Genomic DNA, 27,913 nt, shown 5'->3' on the forward strand with positions numbered 1-27,913 from the left:
AAGAAACGAAGGAAGGAAGGAAGAGAAAGAATAAACGAACACGTTATATTTTACTGAGTATGGCTTTTTTTTTTTTTTTTTTTTTTTTGCTGCCAGGGATCAAACTCATGACTGTCACTTGTCAGGCAGGTACTTTCACTGCTGAGCTAAATCCCCAATCCGCATGTGGCTTATTTCATCTAAAATGATGGTCTCCATTTGTGTCCATTTTCCTGCAAATAATACCATTTCGTCCTTTTATACAGCTGAGTAATACTCTGTTATACTGTATTTTCTTTTTCCTTCATCTACTGCTGCACATCTAGGCTCTACAGCTTAGCTATTGTGAATTGTGCTGCTTTTTTTTTTTTTTTTTTTTTTTGTCTTTTTCCTTTTTATCGGTACTAGGGATCAAACACACAACCACACACTTGCAAGGCAGGTGCTTATGCCGCTGAGCTAAACCCCCAGCCCCAATTGTGCTTCTTAGAACATGCATATTTTGGTATGGTATGCTGACTTTAGTGCTTTTGGAAAGTTGTACCCGGATATAAGTTAATGGAATATGTACTTCCTTGTGTGTCTCTTAGAGTCATGACTTTATGTGTCTGCTGAGTGAGTATATGCAATGTATATGTAAGTTATGAATCAGAGCAGTAAGCAGCCCCTCATGAATGTTCCATGTAATGTGGTAGATTGTTTGTTTGGTTGGTTGGTTCTAGGGATTGAACTCATAACCTTGTGGTTGCCAGACAGGTGCTTATGCCACTGAGCTAAATCCCTGGCCCTAATGTGGCAGATTTTAAGTCACTGAAACTTCATTGCTTGCCTCTGGAACATAAGTCACTAAGGACATTACTAAATGGTACTGTGTGATGTGTTAGAGACCTGAAACTTAACCTGATCATTGTTTCTGGCATCCTCTCCCATGAGCTGAAGGGAAATTAGCTCCAAATTTAGGGTTGGGTTTTAGGTAAAGGATTTACACCTCTTGGGTGCAAAGGGCTGGTGTCCAGTGAAGAGTAGGTTACTGCTTGTTCTCGACCAGCTGGATTCAATGTGATTTTCCCTTCCTAGCCAGCTCACATCGGTACTCTGCATCTGTGCCTGTTGACACTCAGCGTTACCCAAGTGTACGCCATGTTTTATCAGCCTGTGATGACTGCTGCGTAGACTGTTTGCCTTTAGCCTTCCCAAACGTAAAGGATGCTTCCTCCACTCTCTTCTAACAGAAACAGAGACTCTACAATGCCAGCCCAGGAGTTGGCCCCTTTTCTTGGTCAGAGGCCGGGTCACTTTGCTATATAACTGGGGTGTCCATGTACTTTGATCACCCCAGGAGTAACCATGTGTCTTCCCTTGTTTAGAATGGCACTAAACCTCCACTGGATGCAGATGTAAATTTGGAAGCAATTGCTAATGACCTTCGCTGTGATTGCTATTCGTAAGTATTTATTTATTTATTTTTTATTCGTAAGTATTTAAATCTCAAGCCAGTTCACTTTTGGCAGTTTCTCCATTGTGGCCCAGATTATTGAGACAGTGACAGAAGGGGTCCTACAGAGCTTCTTACATACTTCATGGAATTCCTCCAACAGCAATTCCTGTCATATGTTGCCTCCAGATACTCACACAATTTTGCTGTCCTTCACAAATTATCCTTCAGAATGTTTGTGCAGGTATTTCATAACTGGTCAGCACACTAGCCCGCTGCTTTGGCATTGGACAGAGTAAACCCAAGGGCCTTGTTTTCTCTGAATGCACTTTCCCAGGCCACCTCCTCACAACCTACAGTAACAGCAGGAAGTACGGTGTTTCTGCCACTAGATTTCATCTATTTATGCTTGTTGTAGACATTGGTTCTTTTTCCTAGTTATAGAGCAAGTTAAGGACCCAGGAATTTGTCCTCTTTCTCTGTGGTGTTCTTGCTGTCAGTCTGTCTGTCTGTTTGTCTATCTTGTCTTTCTCTCAAAGTGATCATCGTACTACTTTAGGAGAAAAAGGTTTAAGGAAGTAGTTTAGAGCTCTTGTGCCTGCATTTCAGAAACCTGCCAGGGAGTTGCGGACATGATAACAGCATGTAGCTGGGGCACATCTCGCGGCTTTCACCCAGCAGGGTATCTGTATATGTAGCACTAGGCTGAAGGTTAACATTCTAGATGCACATTTTGGCTTTTAATGCCACTGTCATCACCCTTTGAGAGACACAGTACTACTCCAGTGTTCAGCTACCTGTTTGTATTCATGGAGTGTTAGATTTTCAGGCCATGTCCACCCTCTTGCACTCAGTCTGGTGACACATGGCTTGTCTGGGCCACACTAAGTAGACGGGGGGTGCATTTAAAAATATATATTAATATGAATATCAAAATTTCCTTTTTAAACATGTTTTTATTGTAACATGGTCCTGTGTAGCCTATGGGCCACCAGTTGAACAATATTGGCATATTATTCTGAAGTAGTGTTGTAGCTTTCTCACGTAACCAACAGAAGCAGGGGATTTGGTAAGTGATGCTCTGTGCACCACTATTTTGTGTACGGTGTGGATCCTCCTCAGGTGAGTTAAATGTGTTCTGTGACTGGGTATGAGCTCTTAGAACCATGCTGAGCCAGCATGTTGTTCCAGGGAATAATCTCAGAAACATGACATCTCTACTGAGCTTCAACATGAAGCCCATATTCTGGGCTTTTATATTCTGCTTTCCAGGCTGGGAATTGAGGTCATGAGTTTGATCTCTGGTCCCACAAAAAAAAAGTCTGCTTTCCAATTTGGAAGCACAAATGACTTTTTATGTAATACATAATTATGTTACTCAGCAATTTCACTTCTGTTGTTTGTGGCTTTTTTGTTTTTGAGACAGGATCTCAATATATAGTTCAGGTTGGCCTTGAATTCATGGTGATCTTCCTGCCTCTCAGCCTTCCAAGTGCAGGGATTACAGGTGTGCCAGGATTACCATGCCTACTAACACTTTAGCTTTTATTTGTGAAAACATTGCAAGAAATAATGTGTTTCTTCCCACTGGATGTTTTGTATTAACCTTAGTTGCTCTGGGTCTGTTTTTCATTGCTCTGCTTCCTCCATAAATCCTTTATAAAATCCAAAAGCTCAGGTGGCTGGTGCTACATGCATGTAATATCCCCACTCTGGGAGACTGAGCCAATTTAAGTCCAGCCTGGTCAGTTTAGCTACTTAGCAAGACCATGTCTCAGAAACAAAAAAATTAAATGTGGCTCTGGATGTAACAGTGTGATGGGCCAGGATTTAATCCCCAGTACTGAAAAGAGAAAGAAAAAAAAAAGAGGAGTGTTTTAGTTACTTTCCTCATTGGTGGGACACAGTGTCAGACACGACTTAAAGGAAGAAAGGTTTATTTTGACTCACATTTGAGAAATTTTGGTATGTATTCAGCTGGCTCCAACAGGGGTCTGGGCAGAGAAAAACCACACATGTCAGGGCAGCCAGGAAGCAGAGCAAGAAGGAAGAAGCTGGAGATAGATTTGCCTTTCCAAGTCACTCTACCTCCCTGACCAGGCCCTCCTCCTTACAGCAAGTCAGTCATAGCACCCTGTGGTTCTCTACTTTGTCCTGCCTGTGAGTTGCATGAGGAAGGTCTTGGGAGACATGTAGATATAAACTATAATAAAAGAAAAAAAGCTATTCCTTTGTGTATATCCCAATCAGATTTTCCCACCTTGTTGGTCAGTCTTTTCCTCATTGTTTCATGTGAACAGTAGAAAATTACCATCTGACCTCTGGGGTTTGCAGTATTTAATAATAAATACGCAAGAACACTTCTTTTGTTACAGGGGTGCAGACCTCTCTGCTTTGATACGAGAAGCTTCTCTTTGTGCCCTGAGACAGGAAATGGCAAGAGAAAAGTACGGAAATGGAAAAGGTATAATTTTTCTGTTGAGTTATCAACTATTGCCCAGGGAAATGATGCTTTTTTGGTGTCCTTTTTCTGTGATAAGGAAGATGCCATTTTCCCTACCCTTAGAAACTGCTCTGCAGTTTTGTGTAACCTCTTTATTATAGTAATATCATTATCAGACCAGATAGAGACAGTGAGTTAATATAGTCTTTTCATGGATTGCGTCTGATGGCCAGTTGTAAAAATCCACTTTGTTTTATTAAAGTCATACCTACTTCCCTGTTAAAGGACGCTAGGACCGGAAATTTAGCTCAGTGGCAAGTGCGAGGTCATGAGTTTGATCCCTGATACCACACACAAAAAAAAACCTAAATTGGAGAGGTCACAAATGTTAACACAGGAAAAGTTAACATTGGAAAAACTCCATAGATTGGCACAAGTTGGTGCCGGTGTTTCTCAGTCTTTACCCGAAGCACTCGGGGTAGAGTGCCTGCTACTGCTTGTGGTGGGCCTGGATTCAGTCTCCAGCATTATAAAATGAAACAAGCAAAAAACCCAGAATCTGTATTTGACTGTATGATGATTTGGGGACATCACAACCGCACAGTTTGACAGTGTCTTTGCTTTTATCATTTGGGTTCTTATGGCTGAAACAGACTTATTTTTGCCTGCATTCTAGTTACATACACTACAGTAATGTCTATGTAAAAAGTTGACTATTTTAAGATAAAGTTCTCATCAGGTAAGTTACTCTATGAGCATTTTTCTTCAAGCCATGTATAAGTTAGCAGTTTTATTTCCCTCAGTAAAGAATTACAACCCCTGGGGCTGGGGATTTAGCTCAGCGGCATAAGCACCTGCCTTGCAAGTGTGTGGTCGTGAGTTCGATCCTTGATACCGATAAAAATGAAAAAGACAAAAAAAAAAAAAAAAAGAATTACAACCCCTGATACAGTATTATATTTTATATTAATATAAAACATACCATGATATTATAACTCCATAATATTTAAATACTGTATATCTTAATGTGCCTTTAGTACTGTGGAAGACTATGTTCTGTTGCCAGTTAAATGGATATGCTGCCAAGAATTCTGGTTCTTTTTCAAAAACAACCAGCCCAGCACAAGGGTCAAATACAGTATTATCTACTTGGGAATGATGAATACCTTTGGTGGTATAGGACTAAATCTGATGAACAAAATATATCTGACTTGATTATTACACTGAAGAAGATCCTGTCCTGTCCCAGGTCTCCGTGTTCTCTTGAAGGCTTGATGTTTTCCAAGAGAAATTTTAAGTTGTAACTCAGTAGGATCTACTTTAATGTGTGCATTTGCTCTACAGGTGAGCTCAAGATTAGTCATACGCACTTTGAAGAAGCTTTTAAGAAAGTGAAACCATCTATATCAGTAAAGGTAAGAAACAGTCTTCAGTTTCTAGATAAAAGACGTTAACAGTGATACCACTACGCAGAAACTCATGAATTATATTATGGATCACACCTTCTATGCCTTTTCTGACTTCCAAACTTTCATGTTACATTTTGACCTGAAAAAAAGCACAATAATTGCCTTTGTGTGTTGTTGAGAGTTTAATTTGGACTGGAAAACAATTCTTTCCTAGCTTCTCAAATCACAGTTTACTGAAAGAGGACAACTGTGTGTGTTTTCACAATCTCAGAAATGTTAGTTAGTTTCACTGAGGTGTTATCTGAGTTGCCATATCTTTTTTGACCAATTTTTCTTATCTTCTTGGAGCTTAACATACCCAAACTAAATAAAGTTTATGCTTACATTTCAGAGAAGAAAAAATATTTTCATGATAAGGTAGGAAAAGTGAACAGTCTGGCTTCTCCTTACTCGAAATTCCATGTTTTACTGGTTTATTTCTTACTGTGCTCAGATGTTGTATTGTGTTAAGTTTAAGCTGGTTGCTGTTAAATGCAGTCAGGTTATTTGTAGCACTCCCTAAGACAGGCAGCAAGGAACACCCAGCCCTGAGAAATGCCTGAATCTTCTATTATTGTGGTAAGTTTCATCAACTTGGTATTGTGCTTTAGCCAGAATATGCTTTAGCCATGAGAACCTATTCACTGGCAATACAGTAAGACTTCCCTTAAATCATAAACCATGTATTACCCCAGGTTCAGCAGTTCTCATGACTGGATTGAAAAAATTGAGCCTAGGGCTTAGGGATTCAGCTCAGCGGCATAAGCACCTGCCTTACAAGTAGGCAGTCGTAAGTTAGATCCCTGGTACCGATAAAAAAAAAAGCAAAGAAAAAATTGAGCCAGAGTCTAGAACTGTTGGTGTGGAATGAGTGCTGTTTTCAGTGCTCAGGTCCATGTGTTCTGACAATTGACTACATGTCACTGTTACCTAACTAAGTGAATAAGCAGCCAGGAACAAGAGCAAGTGACTGTCTGTGCACCACCTTTCCCACTGCAGGAGCCACAGTGGGCCTCCCCTTCTCTCTTTGAGCACCATGGGAGAAATAGCAGTCTGCCTTCACCTCTGAGGCATTGCAGGGACCTTTTTATTTTACTGAACATCTTTGAATAAAATGTAGTCTCCCTAATTGAAATCAGAAAGAGTCTTGGAGTTAAATTTGTTGCCCTTGTCATCTAATCAAAAAGGTACTGGTAGTGAAATGTTTCTTGTTAATAATAAAGAAATAATACTTTTCTTTTCACTGGAGTTATTTTTTTATTCCCACCTGAGTTTCAGATTTTTAAACTCTTAGGACATAACTGGCATAGCTCCATGTTCTCCTCTCATCCTCTGAGCTTGCTTCACACATTGAAATTTAGTTTATGTATGACAGTACACAAGCTCGCATGTGCCTTTCCTTGAGCTACAACCAGTGTCACCAAAGTGCAGAATGTTTGCATCACTGCAGATATGTGTATGTTCTTTATAGTGAGCTTCTTCCCAAATTCCACTGACCTGATTTCCACATGATTGAACTCTTAATTTGCCTGCTGTACAGCATTTGGTACATAGAATGGGAGGATGTGTACTGGTTTGTGTCTGGCTTCTTTTTTTTGGTACTAGAGATCAAACTCACAACCTCCCACTTGCCAGGCAGGTGCTTATACCTCTGAGCTAGATCCCTGGTCCTGTGTCTAGCTTCTTTTGCTCAAATAGTGTCCTTGAGATTCACCTGTGTGACTTGTTTTCAGGAGTTTTGTCTTTTCTCTTGTTTAGCAGTATGCCATTGTGCATGTATATTGGTGCAAGGATAAGGGCTTCTTACCCTTCCACCAGTGGAAATGCAGCCATCTGTTACTATGTATGGAGTTTTGTGTCCGGGATCCCAGAATTCTGTCAAACTTATACAGTGCTCATTTTTCTCATGTAAATTGGCATTGCATTTGTACATAATGTAACTCTATGTTTAGTCATACCCAGTTCAATATAAATGCTGGCATTTATTTCTTATGGCCTCGCTGTGATGTTATGGTATTGTTTAAGAAATAATGGGAAGAAAACAGTCTGTGCATGGATAGTACAGAAACAGCTTTTCTCCAAAACATTCTTGATCTGCATTTGGTTGAATATCTAGACAAAAATTGGAAGAAAAGAGGCAACTGTAATTTTTATCGTAGTGTTATAAGCCAGGTCATAGTAACCTTTGTCCACATTTACATGGCTATCTTGTTATTTGTTGAAGCAGCATTTCTGTCCTTGGTGAGCTACCATGTTCTTTTTGAAAATCCATGGGTCATACATGCATGATTGCGGTTCTGCATTCTGCCTTTTCTTTGACCTTGATAGTTATCTCCATATCACTACATCTTCTTTCCAGGGTCTTGATTTTCTTAAATAAGATATTATTATTTATCTTTGGGAAAAGGCACATAGTATGGAGTTTGAATCAGTAATATGAAGCAAATGGATGATCGAACTGATTTTTATTATATTTAATCTTAAAAAAATAAGGGATAATGTTAAGGTTCTGAGTTTTTTCCATTTAGCAAATCGGGTCTTCGGGGCGCTTCTGGAAGCCATAATGTAGCTGTTGGTGGGAGGGAGAGGACAACCTCATCCTGTTCCACCATGAATTACGGGAATGCAGGGCCTCCTCCAAAAAATTAAGCGTTAAAAAAAATCGTCATTTAAAAGGTATAAGAGACCAGGGTAGTAAGAATAATTACTCATTTTCAGCTAATTTATATTATCTGATACTTCTATAAACACTTTCATAAGAAAAAATTACGATATATTTTTCTCATCTGGTTCTAAAGGAAGCATGCTTATAGCATCATCCTGTTGTCAGCAATAGCATTAAGAAGCAGCGGCCCTGTTACCTTGTTTCAGAATTAGTTAATTCAGTATTTTACTAATAACTATCTTATGGGCAGTTTCAGAACTTTTTGAAAGATGTGTGAAAAAGTTTTAAGTTTATCTCTTCCAGGATTTGATTTCTGTTTTAAATGCAATAGTTACTCTTCCTCTGTGTCTCTGCCAGGGCTACTATACCAAAAATAGCATAGATTAGGGAGCTTATAGAACATTTTATCAGAATAGGAACAGTTAGGCTAGGTCATGCATAGCTGGGGGAGAGTTGCATCCATCTGTCAGTAGGGTGACAGTTTGATATATCTGCCAAAATTACAATTGTACCAAAAACTGAGACTCACCAAGTTCTTTTTTTATGAATTTGTCATCAGAACTATTCATGTCCATCTAAAAGTTAAAAATTCACTAGAATATTATATATAATGAACGCCTAAGATTGAAACCCTTAATACTTACATAATCAATTAGGATGTTGCTGTACTACAAACTGAAGACCCTCTCCCAATTATATTGTTATATAAAGGGCTAGGAATTCTGTCTGTGACATTCTATCTTCTATGTAAGAAATAATTACAGCAGTTTTATATAAGCAGAAGGAAAATCTCAGAAGATACACTGGTGATGTGAAAGGAAGGAACATGTGAGAAAGAGCTTTTTCCCCTTTGTAAATTTTCATATATTTTTGGAATCTTGTAAATATTTTACCTGTTCAAGAGAAAAGTGTAACATAATTGGCTTTTTGTTTACATTCGGAATTTTTATTTCAAAACAAAACCATAGTAACATTAATAATAGAAAATCCAGGGGCTGGGGATTTAGCTCAGTGGCATAAGCACCTGCCTTGCAAGCAGGCGGTCGTGAGTTCGATCCCTGGTACCGATAAAAAGTTAAAAAATAATAATAATAATAGAAAATCCATATGGAAATGTTTACAACCTAGTCACTGATAAGTGGGAAAAGTTCCACCCTGCATTACTGCCAAGTCACTGAAGAGGCAGAAGAGGTACAGTGTGAGGAAAGTTATCTTTTCCACCAGAGTTTTGCTACTTAGCTGTGTAAGTTTTTATCCAGTGGCTCAGCAACCAAGGAAATGATGAGTTAGATACTGTTACATACAGAGGTTTGACTGAAGAGTCTGAATGTATAAATACCAAGGAAGAAAAGAGAGACCAGATCATCTATGAGAAACGGAAGAGAGTGAGTGTTATCTGATCTCCATTTTTAAAAGAACTGGAGGCTGAGATGGCTTTGGAGATCCCTATGACGCACAGTAACAACATACTTAAGCTAGATAATAATCACTCAAAAAGAGTCCTTTCCCAGAGCTGAGGTTATACATTCCAAGTTAGCTCTTAACACACAAACTCTTAACAAAATCTAGGAATACTGAACTCCTAATAAGAACCAACTTTTTAAGGTTTTTGTTGGGAGAGGCCTCCCACCACAGGGCAGTGGGAGTGGGATTAAAAAATGTGCCTCCACTACCAGGGGAGGGAGTTGTTAGGTCAAGGAAATGTGGGGATAGACAGGGCTTGTTACAACTAACCATCCCTTCTCAGGATTCCATCCAAAATCAAAATCAGTCAGCCACCTGTAAAAGTTCCAGGAAGCCAGTAGTTTTCTTCTACACAGCCATGTGATTCTTCTAAAGTTGAGTTTTAAAGAGTTTCCACTGGAGACACAAACTGCTAGGAGACAGTGTCCCCATATCAGGCCCCACATTACATTCTCCAGTGACAAATGGCATTTCTCCCTTAATCTCTAGTATCAAACTTCCTTTACCCCATAACTTTGAATACCTGTATCTAACTTTAGTTTTCTTAATGTGTTTGTTACTTTGTTACTGGGACAATATACCTGACACCTGCAGCTTAAAGGAGGTGTTTATTTTGGCTCATGTTTTAGAAGTTTTAGTTTGTATTTGGCAAGCTGTGAAACATAGAATCCTTCTAGTGGAAGGATCTAGGTGGAGAAAAGCTCCTTGTGCTTGGTGGCCAGGCAGCAAAACTAAAGAGTAGCTGGGAGGGCCAGGGATATATCTCAGTGGTACAAGTGCCTACCTGGCAAGCGCAAGGTCATGAGTTCAGTCCCTGATACCAAAAAAAAAACAAGTAGCTGGGAAGGGACATACATTCTGCCAAGTCAAACCCTGCCTGCCCCTAACAGTAAGTGAACCACAAAGAGTCCAGTCCACTTGCAGAAGCTCCACCTATCAGCACATGGCGCTTTTGGAGGATACCCACATATAGACTGTACCATTCTGCCCTGGCCCCCAAAAGACATATGTGCATCTCTTTATTCAAATGTATTTAGAGGAATAAGAGGATAGAATCACTACCAAAACCCAGAAGGACAAATGTTGAATACTCTGACTCTAGTCTAGCAACCAGGGCAAGTTACAAGATAAGAGGCTTGGGCAACCCTGCCACTGCAGCACCGCCTGACACAACCTTAGGGGCCTTTCTTTTGGGCTGCCTCCCCTTACTGCGTGTGGCCGGCCGCAATGACCTTCTATATTGCTGGCTGCTCCCGCTTCCTGGCATCTCCACTGCACTTTTTGGGCTTTAGTTCTCACAGCTTTGCTCATGCCCTTAGGGGAAGAGCTGTTCTAAAATCTGGGTGGAAGGATTCAGCCACAGGTACCATAACAGTACCACAGACTGTGAACTTAATCAACAGGAATTTTATTTCCTCACTGGTCTGGGGACCTGATGCTTAGAGCAAGATACCAGAACTGGCTTTTCTGAGGCTTCTTGTCACAGAGGGAGCTTCTTGTGTCTTTGCATATCTGTCTTTGCATATCTTCTCACTGGGAGACCAGTTATTAGGGCCCAACCATCTGACTTGACTTAATCCCTCCTTAAAAGCTTTATCTGCAAGTACAGTCACATTTTGATGTCCAGGAGTTAGGATGCAGCATATGAACCTGCGGGCACACCATTCTGTGCATAGCCTTATTTGCTTAGTGTTGTGTTGTGCCTTTTCCTCTCCCTAAGGATCAAAAAATGTATGAAGCTCTTCAGCGATCCCTCAGCCAGTGACAACTCCAGCAGCCAGCGTGGTGAATCCGGCACGTGGAGCCAGTCAAGCAGTCCAGTGCTTGAGGATGCTCGCCCTCAGCTCAGCAAAGATGAGGTCTCATGTAAGCATTTTATTTTCAAATTAATGAGGATAAGCTACAACTGAAGACTCTTCAAGCATCTGGCAGACCTTGTGGAAAAACTCCTTCAAGAAAAAAAAATTTATTACAAAATAAAACTGTACTTACATAAAATTTTTATTTAGAAACTCTTTTTTCCTCCTTGAAACCTGGCAGAAAAAGTGGTCCATGTGTCATGTCCATTACTCTAAATACTTCGATGTTGAATTCCTACCCACCAGGGTATTCTCCATAACCAGCCATCAAAGTCAGGGGATTAACTCTGGCACCTTGCTACCATCTAATCCATAGGACTAATTCCCAATTCTCTGGCAATCCCAATGATACCTTCAGAAAAAGGACCCAGTTTAGAATTGGCCATTTTAGGGAGTTGCTAAGCCTCTGGAGTCTTATGACAGTAATTCCTGTGGCTTGACTCTGGGCACTTTTGAGGACCCTGGGCTGTTATTTTCAGGAGGATTCACTATGCATTTCTGTGCACAGTTGTGATGTGTCCTCACAACTGATACACATGATGCGTGTTTGTTAGAGTTATCACAAAGCAATGCCTTGTTAATCTCTGCATCCACTAATGAGCACAAGTAATGATTGTTTCCATATTCTTTGATATAATTTAAACTGCTTTAGTAGATTGTAGTTTAGACATCTGACCCATTCAAAAACTGGGTTTTCCTGTTATGGGGAGACTTACAAACTATATTTGAGAAAACCTAAGACTCCTCGAGCTATGACTACTGAGTTATCCTAACATAAGTGGGCACTTATTCAATACTGGGTTTCTTCTCTGCATTCTCATTTGATTATTTTCTTGCTTACTCTGGCTACCATACATACATAGTCTCTAGTACCATACATAATTTTCCTTGCTCCATCAAAATTCTAACATGGTTTATAAAAAGTCTCCTTGCTGCTTTTGTTACCTATGATTATTAGTCTCCAACTTGCTATCAGTCCCAAATCATTTCTTTACCTCTGCCTACTCAAAGTATTTACATTCTCTTAAAGCCTACTAATCAGTCCCTAGCATAAGACTGCTGGCTGTGCCTAGCTGTTTTTCCCAATTGAACCACCCAGGGATATCCTACAGAGCCTTTTGATTGGACTCTTTTTTTTTTTTAAATCCATGCAGCATCTTTATAGTCTCGTTGATAGAGCTCTTACCTCTGAACCCTTATTGCTCCAGTCTGTTCTCATTCAGATATATACAGCCAAATTTAAACCACTTTCTCATGACAGCTGTTTCTGGTCTAGTATTTTCAGACTTTTAGTTTGTCTCTGGAGTTCTGATCTACATGCAAGCTATAGAGCACCCTCAATACTGTCAACCATGGGCAGTCTCACTCCCTGTAACTTTTCCTGTGTGTTAGACTAAGTCTAGAGGCTGAATTCCTTTCCAACATAATGGGTTCTCTAAACTTGTCTGGATCTGCCTTCTACAGACCCTTCTATTACTGGACAGGATAAAAATTCTGACTCTCAGACTGGGGATTTAGCTCAACGGCACAAGTGCCTGCCTGGCATGCATGAGGTGAGTTCAACCCCTCCAGTACCAAAAAAAAAAAAAAAAATCTGACTTCTCATATCAGGAAAGACCCCCCTTCTCAAGGCCTGATCTCAGCCTGAATAACTGCGGCCAGCTCTCCTGCAACCATTTAGTGCCAGTATATCACTTTATCAGTGACAGACATTTGTTTTTTCCTTCACTGACAGAGATAGTACTTTCAAAAAAACAAGACCCAAGGCATGCATCGGCCACAACTTTGCTCTTTTCAACCATTAACAGGAGTGGTATTTGCCATTTGATATTTCCTCAGAGGAACTCCAGCACTTTTATAACTGATACACATGAACTTTTCTGTCTTGATTCTTCTAAGATGTGTGTTCTTTGCAGGAATCAACCCCTCCTGTGCCTTCCTTTCCATTAGACAAGTGTTTCTATCACAGCTTATCTAGCCCCTGATACAGATTATTCCCAGCAACCAGCCTTTCCCCTTTCTGCCTCCGTTTGACCAAAAATGATGACTACTCTTAATTCCTGTCGTGGCGGACACAGGAATTGCCACAGGGATAGGAACAGGAGCTACAGGACTGCACTTAGTACAGCTTCTCCAGCAAGCTTGCTGAGGACCTTGTTCTAGCCTACTGCCTTAAAGGTCTTACAAGATCAAATAGATCCCTAGCTGCAGTGCCCCTTTCAAATCACAGAGATCTAGGTATACTAACAGCGCAGGAAGCCTCTGCATGGCTTTGGAAGAACAATGCTGTTACTGTATCTGCCAATCAACTGTTACACAACAAACTGTAAATACCCTCAAAGATGAGGCATCCCAATTAAAGGAGTAAGAAGTAACTAGTTTGCTCTCTTAGAAACATCCTTGGGATGGCTGTCACCCTCATCCAAGAGAATTCAGCCATTATCAACCACTGAAGACTCCAACTATTCCCTAACTACCCACAAGGAGGTAGCTCAGTCTTTTTACCATCTAGCCACTTTCAGCTCACCCAGACTCCTAGAGTAGTGCTCTCCATAATCTCCTTTGGAATGAGGACCACTCTCGAAAGAAACCAGAGGAAGAGATCAGGCCCTTGATTCTGGGGATTCTGTTTCAGGACACTTGAGACAGAAGGTATCTGAGGAGATGGCTGGAGAAAGAAAAGCCCTTCCTGCCTTGGAATCTACGTTATGGGCTATGTCAGAGGCAAAGGTTACCAAGAAAAAAATCTCTGGGGAGAAGGAAAGCCCACTGTGGATGCCCCCTTTCCGGGATTAGATCTTCCTGCTGAGCTAGACACTGGTTAACTAGTAGTGCACATCAGGACTGGGATCTGTTGCTTTCCTTACTACTTCCTATCCTGTATAATTTTGAAGCAAATTCCCACCTATCACTTAGTCCATATGTAGTTGATAGGTGATGTTCAATGGATAGATGAAGGTGAAGAAATAGAAATCCTACTTTTTAGACTTCAGGAAAAAAAATGTAAGAAAATGGACAAATATTTAACTCTGGTTATGAAAGAATGCAGATCTCTCCTTGGACATAGATAAGTGTTAGCACTGTAGTTTTTAACCTTACTGGATTCTAGAGCAATAGATGCTGTTTTTACAAGACTGCATACTTGGTGAGCCAGGCTTGGTGGCTGATGCCTGTAATCCCAGCACCCAGGAGACTAAGGCAGGAGAATCGTTGCGAGTTCGAGACCAGCCCAGGCTACAAAGTGAGTCCAGCCTGAACTGCATAGAGAGACCTTGTCTCAAAGAGACCAAAAAAAAAAAAAAAAAAAAAATACATGCCTGGCTGGTCCGAAGGTAGTGAGTTATCTCAATTGATTGTTCACAGTCAGTACAGATTGAACTCCTTGTTCTACTCTTTCCCCCCTTCTCACTACTGCACTTGACTAGTCTTTTAAAAAAAAAAAAAAAAATACATGCCTGGAAACATGGCGTTTTTAACTTTGGGTTTTGCTCTGCAATGTTACCTACAGTTAGTTAACTTCCTTTCCTGAGCCACATTGACTTAATGCTCCTAATGCATTCAACTGTATGTCTCAGCATTGCTCAGAGGAATACAAGAATCAGTGAGGATTCAAAACTTTTCGCCCAGAGCTCAAGGCCCCAGCTGACGGTTCCATGACCGGAGACCCTTCACATCCCATGTAAAAACCTGTAACTACAAGAACACCAAACCAGGGCTCAGACAAGTTCATTGCCCAAAAGTGTGCACTCATGGAAGAAGGATGACATGGGCTCCATTTCACATCTAAATTTGCTGTCCTTAAATGGGCAAGCACACAGTGGAAGGTGTCCCCTGCTGCTCTAGGAAGCAGGGCAAGCAGTAGGCTGAATAGCTGAGCATCATCTTCATGGAGGAGGACAGTGGGCAGCTCTGTGGTCACCACAGTGGTCTGCCCTCAGCTTCCCACAGGGACACTGCTGTGTCTTGTCAGCTTGCCAGTCTGAAGTCAGCCAGGTGGGGAGAAAGTAAAAGTGCTGCCTGTTTGTGCCCAGAAGCTACACACACTGCCCTGGGGATCACTGAGCCCAGACATCAGGGCCAGGGCCTGGACCTGGACGTTCATGCTACCTGTGTGGGACGAGCCAGCTTCCTTTGATTGCAGCTGTGCATCAGGCCCGTGGCTTCCCAGCACTGGCTGCCTGAGGAGCACTGAACAGGCCAATGAGGAACTCCATCCCTCCAGACTCCACGGGATACTGATGACTTCCACTGAGCCCATGGACCTCAGCAAAGCACCTGACCACCTGAGCCCACCACTACCTCCTTGTATCCTTTGTCAGGACACTAGGAGGAAATGTTGTACCAAAAGGAGGGCATCAGCAGGAACAGGAAGACATCCCCAGAAGTTCTGAGCAGAGGACACTTTGCTCCTCCCAGTGGGCAGCCACGCTGTCTGCTTGGCTCAGGCCTCGTCTCCTTCAGGGTGTGGTTACATAGCTGCCCACTACCCTCCATGAAGACGATGCCCAGCTGTGCCAGTCCACTGCTCACCCTGCTTCCTGGTGCACCAGGGGACACTGATGCCCCTTCCAGGCACACACGCTTCACCTGTGACCACCTCGTGGAGTCTGGAGGCAGAACATCCAAAGCAGCCCTGCCTCTTGACAGTGCATGCCCATCCCTCTGCTGGCTCTCAGAGATTCCTTACAACCTCCAGCCATCTGTTGGGTCCTGGCTTCTCAGTTTAGTGTCCCCTCATTTTCCCTCATAGGGATACAGGCCTCTTCTGTTTCAAGGGAGTCTTTATGTCTCCCCTCAAAGTTTGGGTTCTGGCTTTCCACCTCAAACATGAGTTTTCAGCCTCTTCAGAATATCTCACCTCAAAGATGACCCTCTGTACCATGCTCAGACCCAAGTGAAGTAGGTTTTGTGAACTGGTAAGAGACATTCCAAATCCATGAAACAACTTTGTCACCATAGTCATTCTCACTTGATCATCACAGGTGGTTTCTACAGCAAAGATGATGGCACTTCTAAAAATAGCTACGAACAGGGAACTGGGAGCTCAGGGAGGTGGGGGTTCATGTTGGAGAACACTACGAAGCGAAGCAGCTCTGAGCATGATTTAAATTTTACTAATAGGCTTTCTATGTTTTTCTGTGAGTCTGTCCTAGGCCTAGGCTTCTTGCCTGGCAACAGGAGCTGATTCATAAGTAAGTGAACCTCTATGAATCACTGGTCCTGGCTGAGGCCTGTAGTGGCCTGTGAGGCCAGAAATACCTCAAAGGGCAAGACAAGGCCACAGCTGCGGACACTCTGGCTCCAACCCCAATTAACAAAGTATAGACTGCAGCTATAAAAATTACTCCTACAGTCTCACTTCTACCATGTCTTCATGGTAAGACAGTGCTACTGAATGGACTTGATTACTTGGAGATGTCCTTTAAGTGACTCCCAAGGTCCTGCTCATTGCCTGCACTTTCCTCAGTTTCTCCGCCCTTTGTCCTTGGTCCTAATATAAGTGGACTGATCCAGAGAATCCTTTGTCTTTACCTCAAAGCCTCGAGCTTAATTAAAGGGTTTTGACCCTCCTGGAGCCCTAAGAATCATACAATTTGTCTCTTTATTTAACCTCTGCCATACACTCATTTGGGAGATCGGGGATCTAGGACAGAACCGGATAGGTTCACTCAGGCTCTCCCTGGCTTTCAGCTGCCCACAGCTGACTGCCACCTGGTTTGGCATCCCCACTAGTGCTTATAGCTCTTCCCCGATACACAGGAGCCAAGACCTTGACTATGGCTATCAAAGGTGACACCTCCAGGAGGGTCAGGAGGACAGACCTGTGAGCACAAGACCACTCCAGGGCCTGTGCAAGGCTCGGAAAGGAGAGTGGGGAGCTGCACTACCGCCTCAGGGAGGCCTTTAGGTGCCGGGATGTCTTATGGTGCTGATGAAGCAGCTCAGGGAGGTGGGGCTCAGCACAAGGTTCTCAGGACTTGGATGTGGGCAGGGACTTCCACATGAGGGCCCCCCATGTACTGTGTGGGTTGTGATTGGAGGAAAGGTGGGTGATGGAAGGATAGATGGGGAATGCAATAGGACCTACTTCCCAGTCACATTTGGGCACACACAGACCTCACCACGGCTGGGCGCCATGCTCACCACTGTGGCCCCAGCTGCTGGGGACGCTGAGGCAGGAGGCTCACTCAACATCATATTACATTGGAACCATAATATTTCATCCTTGGCCCCCGAAGATTAATGTACATCCCTTTATGGAAAAGGCATTTAGTCAATCCCTAAAACTTACCAAAGTATTAGCAGTTTCAGCATTGCTGAAAAGTTCAAGTCCAAAATCTCATCTGAGATACAAGCCAACTCTTAGCTTCAGGCCCCTTTATAAATGAAAATAAGGTTAATTACTTCCAACATTTAATGGCACAAGGTAAACATTTTCATTCCAAAGGTTACAAACAGGAGGATACAAAGAATTGGGACCAAAGCAAATCCAAAATCCAGCATAGTAAACAAATCCTGTAGTTCTACGTCCAAATTGTGAGCACTAAAGGGCTTGAGTGACTTCACATGGCACTTTGATGGTAGTAGCTCCCACAGCTTCTCTCTTAGGCCTGTTTGTTCACTCCTTGCAGCTTTTCTTAGATGACCCATATTTCTGACTTCCAAACTGCTGAGGTCTCCACTGGACCTTTGGCCTCACACTCACAACTTCACATATTGCTCTCTTAGGGGCACACTGCCTGGCCTCCCAGGCCTTCTGAAATTGGACTGCAAGCCTTTTAAACCTCCAAACTCTTATATTCTGTATGTATCTAAAACCAGCACCACGTGAATGATGCCAAGGTCTGGTGCCAGCTGCAGTTGTAGCCGGGTTTTTCTCTCTCTTGGTTGTAGGAATCAAGTGCCTGAATCACTGAGGACTCTGAATACAATTGTAAGGAACAGATTTACTATGGTGCTGCCATTCTGGTGCATGGTGCAGCTGCTGCCATTCTGGAACGTAATGCTCTGTGGCTTTCACCTCAGAGCAGTTTTTCACTTCTTCAGTTTTGAGGCTGCAAAAGTTTGAGACTTGCTGCTTTTTGTGATATCTTCAGGCCATCTTTTCTCTTGTTCCTTCTCAGCAACAGAAATTTCCTCAGCTCTATTTTTGTAGTCCACAGCTTTATTGCAGCTTCCTTTTCAGTCAAATTCAGTGGTTTAAATCATCCTGTTGGGCCCTTTGCTCTTGACTTGCTACATAAATCTGGCAAAAAGCCCCCAACAGTAGCCATGCTACTGCCTCAATATTTGACTTCCTTGAGATTTTTTTTTTTTTGGCCAGAGTAATTAGTCCATCATTCTTTTTTTTTTTTTTTTTTTTTTTTTTTTTTAATTTTACCAGGGATTGAACTCGCGACTGTAATTTTACCAGGGATCGAACAGGGACCTGTCCTGAGACATGTGTGTAAAAGTGAAACTAAAAGTTTTTTTTTTCTTTTTCATTTTTATCAGTACTGGGAATCGAATTCACGACTGCCTGCTTACGAGGCAGGCACTTATGCCGCTGAGCTAAATCCCCAGCCCCGCAAACTAAAAGTTTTGTGACCAACGCTACGCGGGAGCCTGCTGCGCCACTAGAGTCATGGTAAGTGAATGGTGATCCTTTCCCTTTTTTTCCGGCATGGGTCAGGCATTAAGTGACACTTTGTGTCAGGTTTAAGTAAAGCTTTAAAGACAAGAGGGATAAAGGCTAAAGAAAAAGATTTATTGCAGTACTTTCAATTTATTCATAAGGTTTGCCCTTGGTTTCCTTTAAAGGGCTCTATTGATGCAAAAAGATGGAAAAGAGTAGGAGATGCATTAAAAGATAACTATCAGGTCTTTGGCCTTGTAAAGGTCCTAGTTATGGCTTGCCTATTGGAACCTAATCTTGGAGCCACTTACACAGCACTACCAAGACCCCCAAATTGATAAAACCATCACCCAAGGTGAAGCCGCCAACATTGCTCCCTTCAGGAGATGAATCTAAACCTTCTTGCCCCTCGGATGAGTCAAATGATATGTTAAAAAAGCCCCAAGATGGTGGCCCGCCGCCATCCAAGCCCCTATCCCCTGAGGCCCGCCACAACTCTCTATCTAAAATGGCGCTTACCTCACTTCTGCCACATCAGGGTGGGCCCCTCCCCAAAATGGCGTTTCCAGTGATGGAAACAAACGTACCTCCCCAAGAAGGCGCCGCACAGCCACAAGACGGCCCCGTGCTGCTAGCTCCACAAGTCATTAGGACCCAGATGCCATTCACAGTGGCAGCTTTAAAAGAATTAAAGATGGCAGTTGCCCAATATGGCCCTACAGTTGCTTTCACTCTTGCTTTTTTAGATTCTATGACCCAAGGTTGGATCATTCCAAATGAATGGAGGGATTTAGCCAAAGCTACTCTCTCTGGGGGCAATTATTTACTCTGAAAGTCTGAATTTATGGAACAATGTGAAAATATTGCTAGAGATAATGCCGCTAGAGAAAACCCCTGGATCCTTTCTGATAGAGTTATTTCCAAAAGATGAAAAATATTAACAAAAGACGAGAAATATAAAATAAAAAGCGGCCTTTATTCTGAGAACACGGAGAGAGATGACCAGCAACCCCACCACTGGCGTCCGGCGATCTCTCCGGTGGACACGTGGCGTGGGGGCCTGTAAATAGCCTCGGTTTGGGGTGGAACCTAAGGCGGGCATTAGGGATACACAGGTAGCCCATTGGTCCTAGGTTTGGCGCCATATGTAAATTCCCAGGGGCGGGAAGATGGCGTCACAGGTAACTTCCTAGGGTCAGGACAAGATGGGGCTTCCTGCTTCCAGTTGTGGCTTTCCTGGCTACAGTGTCCTGTCTGGGCCAAAACCTTTCATATCCCGTCTTATGATTATTATTATGAAAAGGGGCGAAGATTTCTCTCTTTAACTACTTCCTGCTGGCAAAGGGCGCTGTACTGGAGCCTAGGGGAGTCGACAGGATGAAGGTTGATGCCCAGGTAGACGCTGCTGCCAGGTGTTTTAGCCAGGACAACTTCACTGGTGAATGCACGTATGTCAGACTGGAAAAACAAAGAGACAAGATGTTATGAGGAGACATGGCACTGTCATATTTAACGACCCAGGTGAGGTAGAAGGAAAGGTGCCTTTGATTTAGACATATCATTCTATCAGGACCATGTTGAGGTAGAAACATTTCCACGGTAAGGCAGAATTCTGAAAATTAAACGTGGGGTTAGGAGGAGTGGAGTTATGAGAGATGCTTATTCCCGCATCTGAAAGCGGAAAAGTTAAGATGGTAGGTTGGTAAGGCTTGTCTCTGGTATGCATGATGTTGGAGTCTGTAGGCAATACTATTAAAAGAGTCCTGCTGTAAAAATGATCATTAATAGAATGTAAGAAATTAGGAACCAAAGTGGATAACAAAACATGACTTAGCCTGTTAACTGTGGCTGCGAGGCCTTTGTGGACGGAGACGGGTAGGCGACAGAAGATGAGATGACCACTCAGAATGATCAGATTTAGGGCTGGAAGGGCACCTCTTAGCCTGAGTGATGTGAAACCAGGATGGCAGTCCAGCAACTTTGATTTAGGCATGGGTCACTGTAACCTGGTTGTAGTCCTTGGAATGATTTGCTGTAACAGAACTTTAGCAAGTATGAGAAAGGCTTTTATGTATCCTGAAAAAGTATAAACCAAGTGAGAAGACTGGGACCTGCACAAAATAGGCCCTGTTTGTAAATGGCATAGGTTGACCATCAATACCCTGTCATAGAGATTGAGGACTTAATATAGCAGCCTGAATACTCAGGAAGAACTCTGTATATATGGCCTCTATGTCCACAAATATAGAGAATGTCTTACCTGAGACTTTAGTGCGACTTGGAATTTGAGATGGACACCCACAAAGGGGGCTGCTGGCCCTGAGTCTTCTCAGTTTTCAGCAGCGATTTTCTGTCGGTGACGAATCTGGCAGTGTCGACATTTCCTGTGAGGGCTATTACTTAGGATGACTTACCCACTCTCTGGTGGCTAGGACAGTCCAGTAGCCCTGGAGTAAGGTCTCAAAGAATGACAGGGTGGGGCATTTTTTTGCCCAGTATCTTCTGCTGCATTTGAGCATGGTCCATGGAGGGGCCAGGCAGCTCCACCTTGTGTAGGTTTACCTGTCTCAGAACTCCAAGTGTCACAAGTGTTAAAATTATGAAAAACCATATTAAGATCTCTCTAAGGTTTGAAGGTCAAGTTTTGCCTTTTTGTTTGGGATTTGGACTATAGTAGAATTAAGTAAGTATGCAGGAATTTAATATTGGCATTTTGGATTAGAGAGCAGGCTTTATCTGGATGGCATATCGCTTTTTTATAGGGTGACACGTAGAATTAACAAAGCTTTAGTCTGCCAAACAAGGCTTTAATGGAAACATTTTGCAGTAAAGGTTTAGCAATCTTATGAATAAATCAAAACTGATCTAATACTGTCAAATTCTGAACACATTTACTTTTAAAGTTGTTATTTGCAGTAGTATGAACCAAGACAAATAAAATAAAACTTTGAAGAAAACCCTTGTCTTGAAATAGAGCTAGTGGTTCCTAGCAAAAAGGAATTTATAACCTTAGTTGTTAAACAGGAGATTGGTGAAGGCTTTGATTGATAAACAAGGCTGGTAAAATTATCAGGTGGCCAATAACCTTGATTAAATGGTTTGAGAATTGTAATAAAAAAGCATCTTTTGAGTGGAGCCAAATTGTAAAAAAAAGCATGCCTGAGCAGAGCCGCTGAGCTGCTGTTTCGCTGCGCTCCGGCAGAGCACGCCCAGTGGGTGGGGCAAGCGCTGGGATGTAGCGCGCAGGGGCGGGCTCGGACCGCCCCCGGAAACGTGTAAGGTGGCAGCGGCGGCGACGGTGGCGCACAGGGGAGGGAGGGGCTGGGACGACGCATGGGGGAGGGGCTGGGAGGCGGCCCGACACAGTGCGCAAAGCTGGAACTGCTCACAGGGCGCGAGGAATAGAAAGCCAATTTAGGAACACAGCTGGGTTGTGATCAGCTTCTTTTTGAGCTGCTTGCCACAGCTGATTCCGTTCTTGTGAGCTGAGAGTGGTATTTAGAATCCCATAAACATCCTTAAAATGTAAATCATAACAATTAGTAATAAATTTAAATTGCTGGATATAATTTTGTGGGTTAACAGAGAGGGTACCTAATTTAAGGGTAATCTGGGATAGATCAGAAAGGGAAAAAGGCACATGGATGTTAACAAGTCTCTCGGGGCCAGCTTGCTCCCAAAGTGGAAGCAGAGCCTGAGGAGAAGATTCCAGAGCAGAGGGCCACTGAGCAGCCATCCTTCCGGTAGGCGCATGTGAGCAATCATCTGTAGAACGGCTACAGAGCTGCTGCCGGTCACCCTGGGAAACATGAGCAGATGGCGTCTCACTGTGTGCCTTGCAGTGAGAGGACTGCTGTCGGCAGCACAATGAAGCATCATGTGCACTGCAACAGGGCGGCTGTTGTAGTTCACAAGAGGAGCCACAAGGAGACGCCTGTTGACAGTGAGGGCCCTGGAAACATGGCGGCGCCCTGTCACGTGACCCAAAACATGGCGGCGCCTGGGAACATGGCGGTGCCCTGTCACGTGGCCCAAAACATGGCGGTGCCCTGTCACCATGTGGCCCTCCTGAACATGGCGGCGCCATGCCACGTGGCAGAGGGTTGCAACATGGCGACTGTTCCCCGCGCAAGCTGGAACAATCACGCGACCTGCTGGAAGGACATAGCAACCGAGACCTAGTATGGTGGGCAGGCGGTGAGAATGCTGTAGGGGATACAGAATTCTCAGGAGAGGAAGTCGGAGACTGCGAGGAAGCGCTAACAGAGGGATTAAAGCTGCTGGGAGAGTTATGGGTCCCGGAAGGCAGAGAGGGAGACGATCGCACAGCGGGAGGTATCTGCGTCGGAGAGGGATTAGAGCTGCTGGGAGAATCAGGCATAGGGGGAGGGGAGAGTGGCCCGGCGGGAGGTAACGGCAGGGAACGAGTTTGGTGGTAGGCAGGCGGCGGCCGGGAAAACACCGGAGGAACGTCCTCAAGCGAATCCTGAGGGTAGGGTGGAAAAGTTTGCGGCGCGGTAGAGTTAGCTAAAAGTATCTCAGCGGGAGCACAAGACTTAATGAGAGATGGGCGTGTTCTCAGAATAAGAAAGGCTTGGACATAAGGGAGTTCTAATAACTTGTTGCCAGCTTGACAAAAATCATACAAGTTCCTGAGAATGCAGGGGTCAAATGTTCCTTGCTGAGGCCAAGGCTTGCCGATAAGCGGGTAGGTTGGCCAGACCTCCTGGCAGTAAAAAGTTAGTTGTTTAGTTTTTATGGTACCTTTAATTTTTAGAGTACGTAAATTGGAAATTAGGCATTGTAAAGGCGTCTTTTGGGAGTTAGAAAATACGTTCCCCATGACTGATTCAGGCAAGAAAAAAAAACCGGAGGTCCAGAAAAAGTCATCACTTATTTGTGGTACCACGCGGCGGCTACGGTTCCAAAAACTCGTAAACTCCAGTTGTCACTGAGAGATTTACGAATGGAGTCTACGTGGGGTCAGTAACAGTTTTGCCCGTGAAAGCGCAAGGCTTTAAGGGAAGTGAGGCATTCTTTCAGTGTGGGCGGTCCCAAAGATCCCTCCTTTGGGCTATCCGAACCCAAAGAACGTGAGAGATTTTGTGGACGCAGGTTTGCCCAGAAAGAACCCTGCCCTGGGCGGTCCTAAGGACGTGAAAATGCACAGACCCACGCAGACGGGGAGAACATTCCACTGGGGCTGCCCAGTGCGAAAAGTTCCCCGGGGAGTGCTCACCTGAAATCAGTCTGGCCGATGTGGAGTGCAGGCGGCTGGCGACAGGAACGTCTCGGGAGAGGAAAAAGCTCGGGATTAATCCAGGATGTTATCTGGTTATCGGCTAGGAGACTCTGGGCATGTGGCCCAAGAGTCAGTTGCCTGCCGATCAAGTCACGGCACCAAATGATAGAGTTATTTCCAAAAGATGAAAAATATTAACAAAAGATGAGAAATATAAAATAAAAAGCGGCCTTTATTCTGAGAACACGGAGAGAGATGAACGGCAACCCCACCGCTGGCGTCCGGCGATCTCTCCGGTGGACACGTGGCGTGGGGGCCTGTAAATAGCCTCGGTTTGGGGTGGAACCTAAGGCGGGCATTAGGGATACACAGGTAGCCCATTGGTCCTAGGTTTGGCGCCATATGTAAATTCCCAGGGGCGGGAAGATGGCGTCACAGGTAACTTCCTAGGGGCAGGGCAAGATGGGGCTTCCTGCTTCCGGTTGTGGCTTTCCTGGCTACAGTGTCCTGTCTGGGCCAAAACCTTTCACTTTCCATGTTAACGGGAACTGAGGATTTTAACACCAAAGAGGCCCAAATGAGATATGATCCCGGCCTTTTTGCACAAGTTAATACAGCCACTACCAGAGCTTGGAGAAAGCTCCCCTCCGGGGGTGATGTAACCTCCTCCCTTACCCAGATTAGACAAAAACCAAAAGAGCCATTCTCTGATTTTGTCGACCATCTTGTACAGGTGGCCGACAGGCAGCCTCGTACAGGCGGCCAAGCGCCTTTTTGGCACCGTTGAAACTAATGCGGCCCTAATTAAACAATTAGCCTATGAAAATGCGACATCAGCTTGCCAAGCCATAATTCGGCCTCATAAAAAGAAGGAAGATCTATCTGGCTATGTACGCCTAAGCGCCGACATAGGCCCTGCCTACCACCAGGGTCTAGCTATGGCCGCCGCTGTCAAACAAGTCTTTCTTGCGCAAAAAAATAATGGTACATGCTTTAAATGCAACCAATTGGGACACTTTTTCCAGGACTGTCCTCTAAACAACAGTAGGGCCCCCTCTCGGTCGATTGTGGTAACAAGCTAGCTCACCTAACCCTCACTCAGTATTCCCAAGGGCTCTGGCAATGTCATCCCAAGCCCCAGGTAGTGCCAGTTGACCCAAAAGGCCAAGGCATTGTTGAACATGCACATCGTTCTCTCAAACTCACTATTAATAATGTCAAAAGAGGATCATGGTACCCTATCCAAGGATCCCTCAGAAATATTCTATCTCATGCCTTATTCATCCTTAATTTTTAAACTTTGGATGCTTCTGGACAGTCAGCAGCCATGCGTTTTTGGCATACTGAAACACAAAAGCAATTTGCTTCTGTACTATGGAGAAACCCCCTGACTAACTCACGGCGTGGCCCTGACCCCATTCTCATATGGGGACGTGGTTCAGTGTGTATATACTCCCATCAAGACAAAGAGGCTAGATGGCTCCCTGAATGCCTCATTAGACAAATTAATGAGCCAAATAATAATAACCCCAAAAAGGCCCAGGAGCAAACACATACCCTGAGGCAACTTCTTGTGCTTCCTTACAGAAAATGCCAAACCGATGGATTACGTGGTGCCTTCTTGAGAATCTCCTTGGACCACCCTTGACCAACGATGGATTTGGACCTCCTGTCACAAATGGCCTCTAACCCCTTCTCCACACTCTGGGGAGGGCTCTTCCCCTACCTAGCGCCCCTCCTGGGGCCCCTAGCTGCCTTGTTGCTTCTCCTCTCTGTGGGTCCTGGTATTTTTCAGAGGATTATAACCCTCATTAATAACCGGATAGACACGTTTATGGCAAAGCCCATTAAGGTACACTGTCACCAGCTGGAGATAGCAAATTAACAAACCTACCAGGAAGGAATTCCCACGAGTGGCCCATATGACAATATGGCCTAACTGCCCTGAGACAATGGACAGGCAGCCAGAGACGAGCAACTAGGACATACATGCCACAACACCAGCCGCCTAAGACAGGCATAGGACCAACTGCTATCCTGCAAGCCCATGACGGGTAAGGCCCGGTTGGGTTCATGTAATGAGGTCCTTGACCTAAGACAGGTGCTGTCCTCACAGGGCCTGCCATACTCCTGATTAAAAAATATAGAAAGGGAGGAGATGTAGGGAGTGGTGCGACCACCCCACTGCTGTCTCCCCGACTCTCCCTCATATGGGCACATAATGCGCCTACATTAACCATAATCCTCTCCTACTCATGTCATGTACACGGACGTGACGATGACCCATCAGAGATCACCCCATAGCCTCTTCCTGTCCCACTGGCCCGCCCCTGCCCTATAAAAGCCGCAACCACTTTCTCAATAAACGAGGCTTGATCGGACTTCCTCAACTTGTCTCTGTCTCTCTGTCTCCTACCCTGCATCTGTCAATCCCTGTTCCTTCACCAGGAAACTGCCCCATGGATCCAGATTGACCTGCGGGCCGGGTCACCCAACATCATCCCTCCTGGCCAGTCCAGGCATCTCCACTCTCAGGCAGGTTCATGGCTGGGCACTCACTGGAGTTTTGCACTCACTCTCCTCCCACATGTGGGGTCCTGGCCTCTGTCTCATGGATTCCCAGGTCTCAGGCCTAAACTGAAGTTCCAGCATCTCATCCCATGGTGACTTCCAACTTCCCAGTGCTTGGCCAAGTCCCCCTATCCCCTTGTTACTGGTTAGGGGTCTGGGGTTGCTTCTTTCCAGGTTCTTGGCAAACAATGGACTGAGCAGGACACTGCACAGCAAGGGTAATATTTGTTAAAACTACAGAAGGAAAAATGGACTTCTTGGGTGGGAGCTGGCCAGTGAGAAGAGCTGGTGGCCTGCAAGAACAGGACTGGGTCTCTCAAGGCCATGGGATGAGGGGAGGATTTTTGGTTTGGAACTGACAGGAGTCTTGGCACAGTCGGCCACCTGCCTGGATGGGGAGTTTTTGACCACACAAAGTTTCTAAAAGGTCATGGGGTCCAGAACCCCTGGGAGGGGTTGGTTGGTTTTGTCAACACCTCTACGTAAATGAGGGCACAATCCTGGTCATGCAGTTTGGTTTTGTGAATGCCTGTGAATTCTAGGGGCACAGGATGACATTTATCTCTTTGTTTCTTGTGTTTTGATGTTTTTGTTTTATTCTCTCTGGTTCCTCAATCCTTTCCTCAAGACTTTAAGCTGTTTCTTTTTCCTACCTTCTACCAACCCTCATGGAAATGTCCAGCCCTCTCCTCTTAGAATACCTACTGGAGACTTGGCTTTGATCCCCAGTCTCCCAAATGAGTGTACAGCAAAGGCTTAAATAAATGAGACAAGTCATGTGATTTTAGGGCTCCAGGAGGATCAAACCCTCTGTAGAGGTTGAGATTCTGTGGGCTAAGACAGGGAATGTCTGTGGGTAGCCCATATTTATTTAGTGTTCAAACTAGGAAGGAATTAGAGTGGAAAATGCAGGAAACCTGAGCAGGACCCTGGGAGAGGTTCAAGGACCCCTCCGAGCAACAGACTATGCTAATCAAGGAGAACCATCCTAGGAGAAAGTCTCCAGGTGACTTTTACTCAGGACTGAAATGCCTGCAGCTACAATCTCCATCCTATTCATTGGAGTTGGAGCCAGGTGTCCCCAGCTGTGGCCCCTCTTGCCCCCTGAGGTGTCTCCTTGTTCTCAGTCCAGCCATGCCCAGCCATGCCCCAGCTATGCCCCAGCCCCACACGCACATTCAGCTTCAATGGC

At 44.2% G+C, this 27,913-nt stretch overlaps 1 protein-coding gene across 7 annotated transcripts in view; it reads left to right on the forward strand.

Annotated features, from left to right (window-relative positions):
- Nucleotides 1-26,531, forward strand: part of Nvl (nuclear VCP like) — an 86,026-nt gene extending 59,495 nt beyond the window's left edge. For 4 of the 7 annotated variants that reach the window (XM_013157525.3, XM_013157526.3, XM_063237513.1 and 1 more), the window contains 4 exons: nt 1,347-1,423; nt 3,790-3,878; nt 5,202-5,272; nt 11,155-11,432. In XM_013157525.3, coding sequence (XP_013012979.2) covers nt 1,347-1,423; nt 3,790-3,878; nt 5,202-5,272; nt 11,155-11,199 — 282 coding nt within the window. In that variant the 3' untranslated portion in view covers nt 11,200-11,432. Of the gene's footprint in view, nt 1-1,346; nt 1,424-3,789; nt 3,879-5,201; nt 5,273-11,154; nt 11,433-12,757; nt 12,847-18,787 lie in introns of those variants that run through there. The other 3 variants (XR_010043603.1, XR_010043604.1, XR_010043602.1) reach the window with 3 other exon arrangements.
- The last annotated feature ends 1,382 nt before the right edge of the window (nt 26,532-27,913 follow it).

The sequence above is a fragment of the Cavia porcellus genome, unplaced genomic scaffold (assembly GCF_034190915.1).
Source record: "Cavia porcellus strain 051 isolate PalLab524CR breed Dunkin Hartley unplaced genomic scaffold, mCavPor4.1 scaffold_26, whole genome shotgun sequence".
Lineage (NCBI taxonomy): Eukaryota > Metazoa > Chordata > Mammalia > Rodentia > Caviidae > Cavia > Cavia porcellus.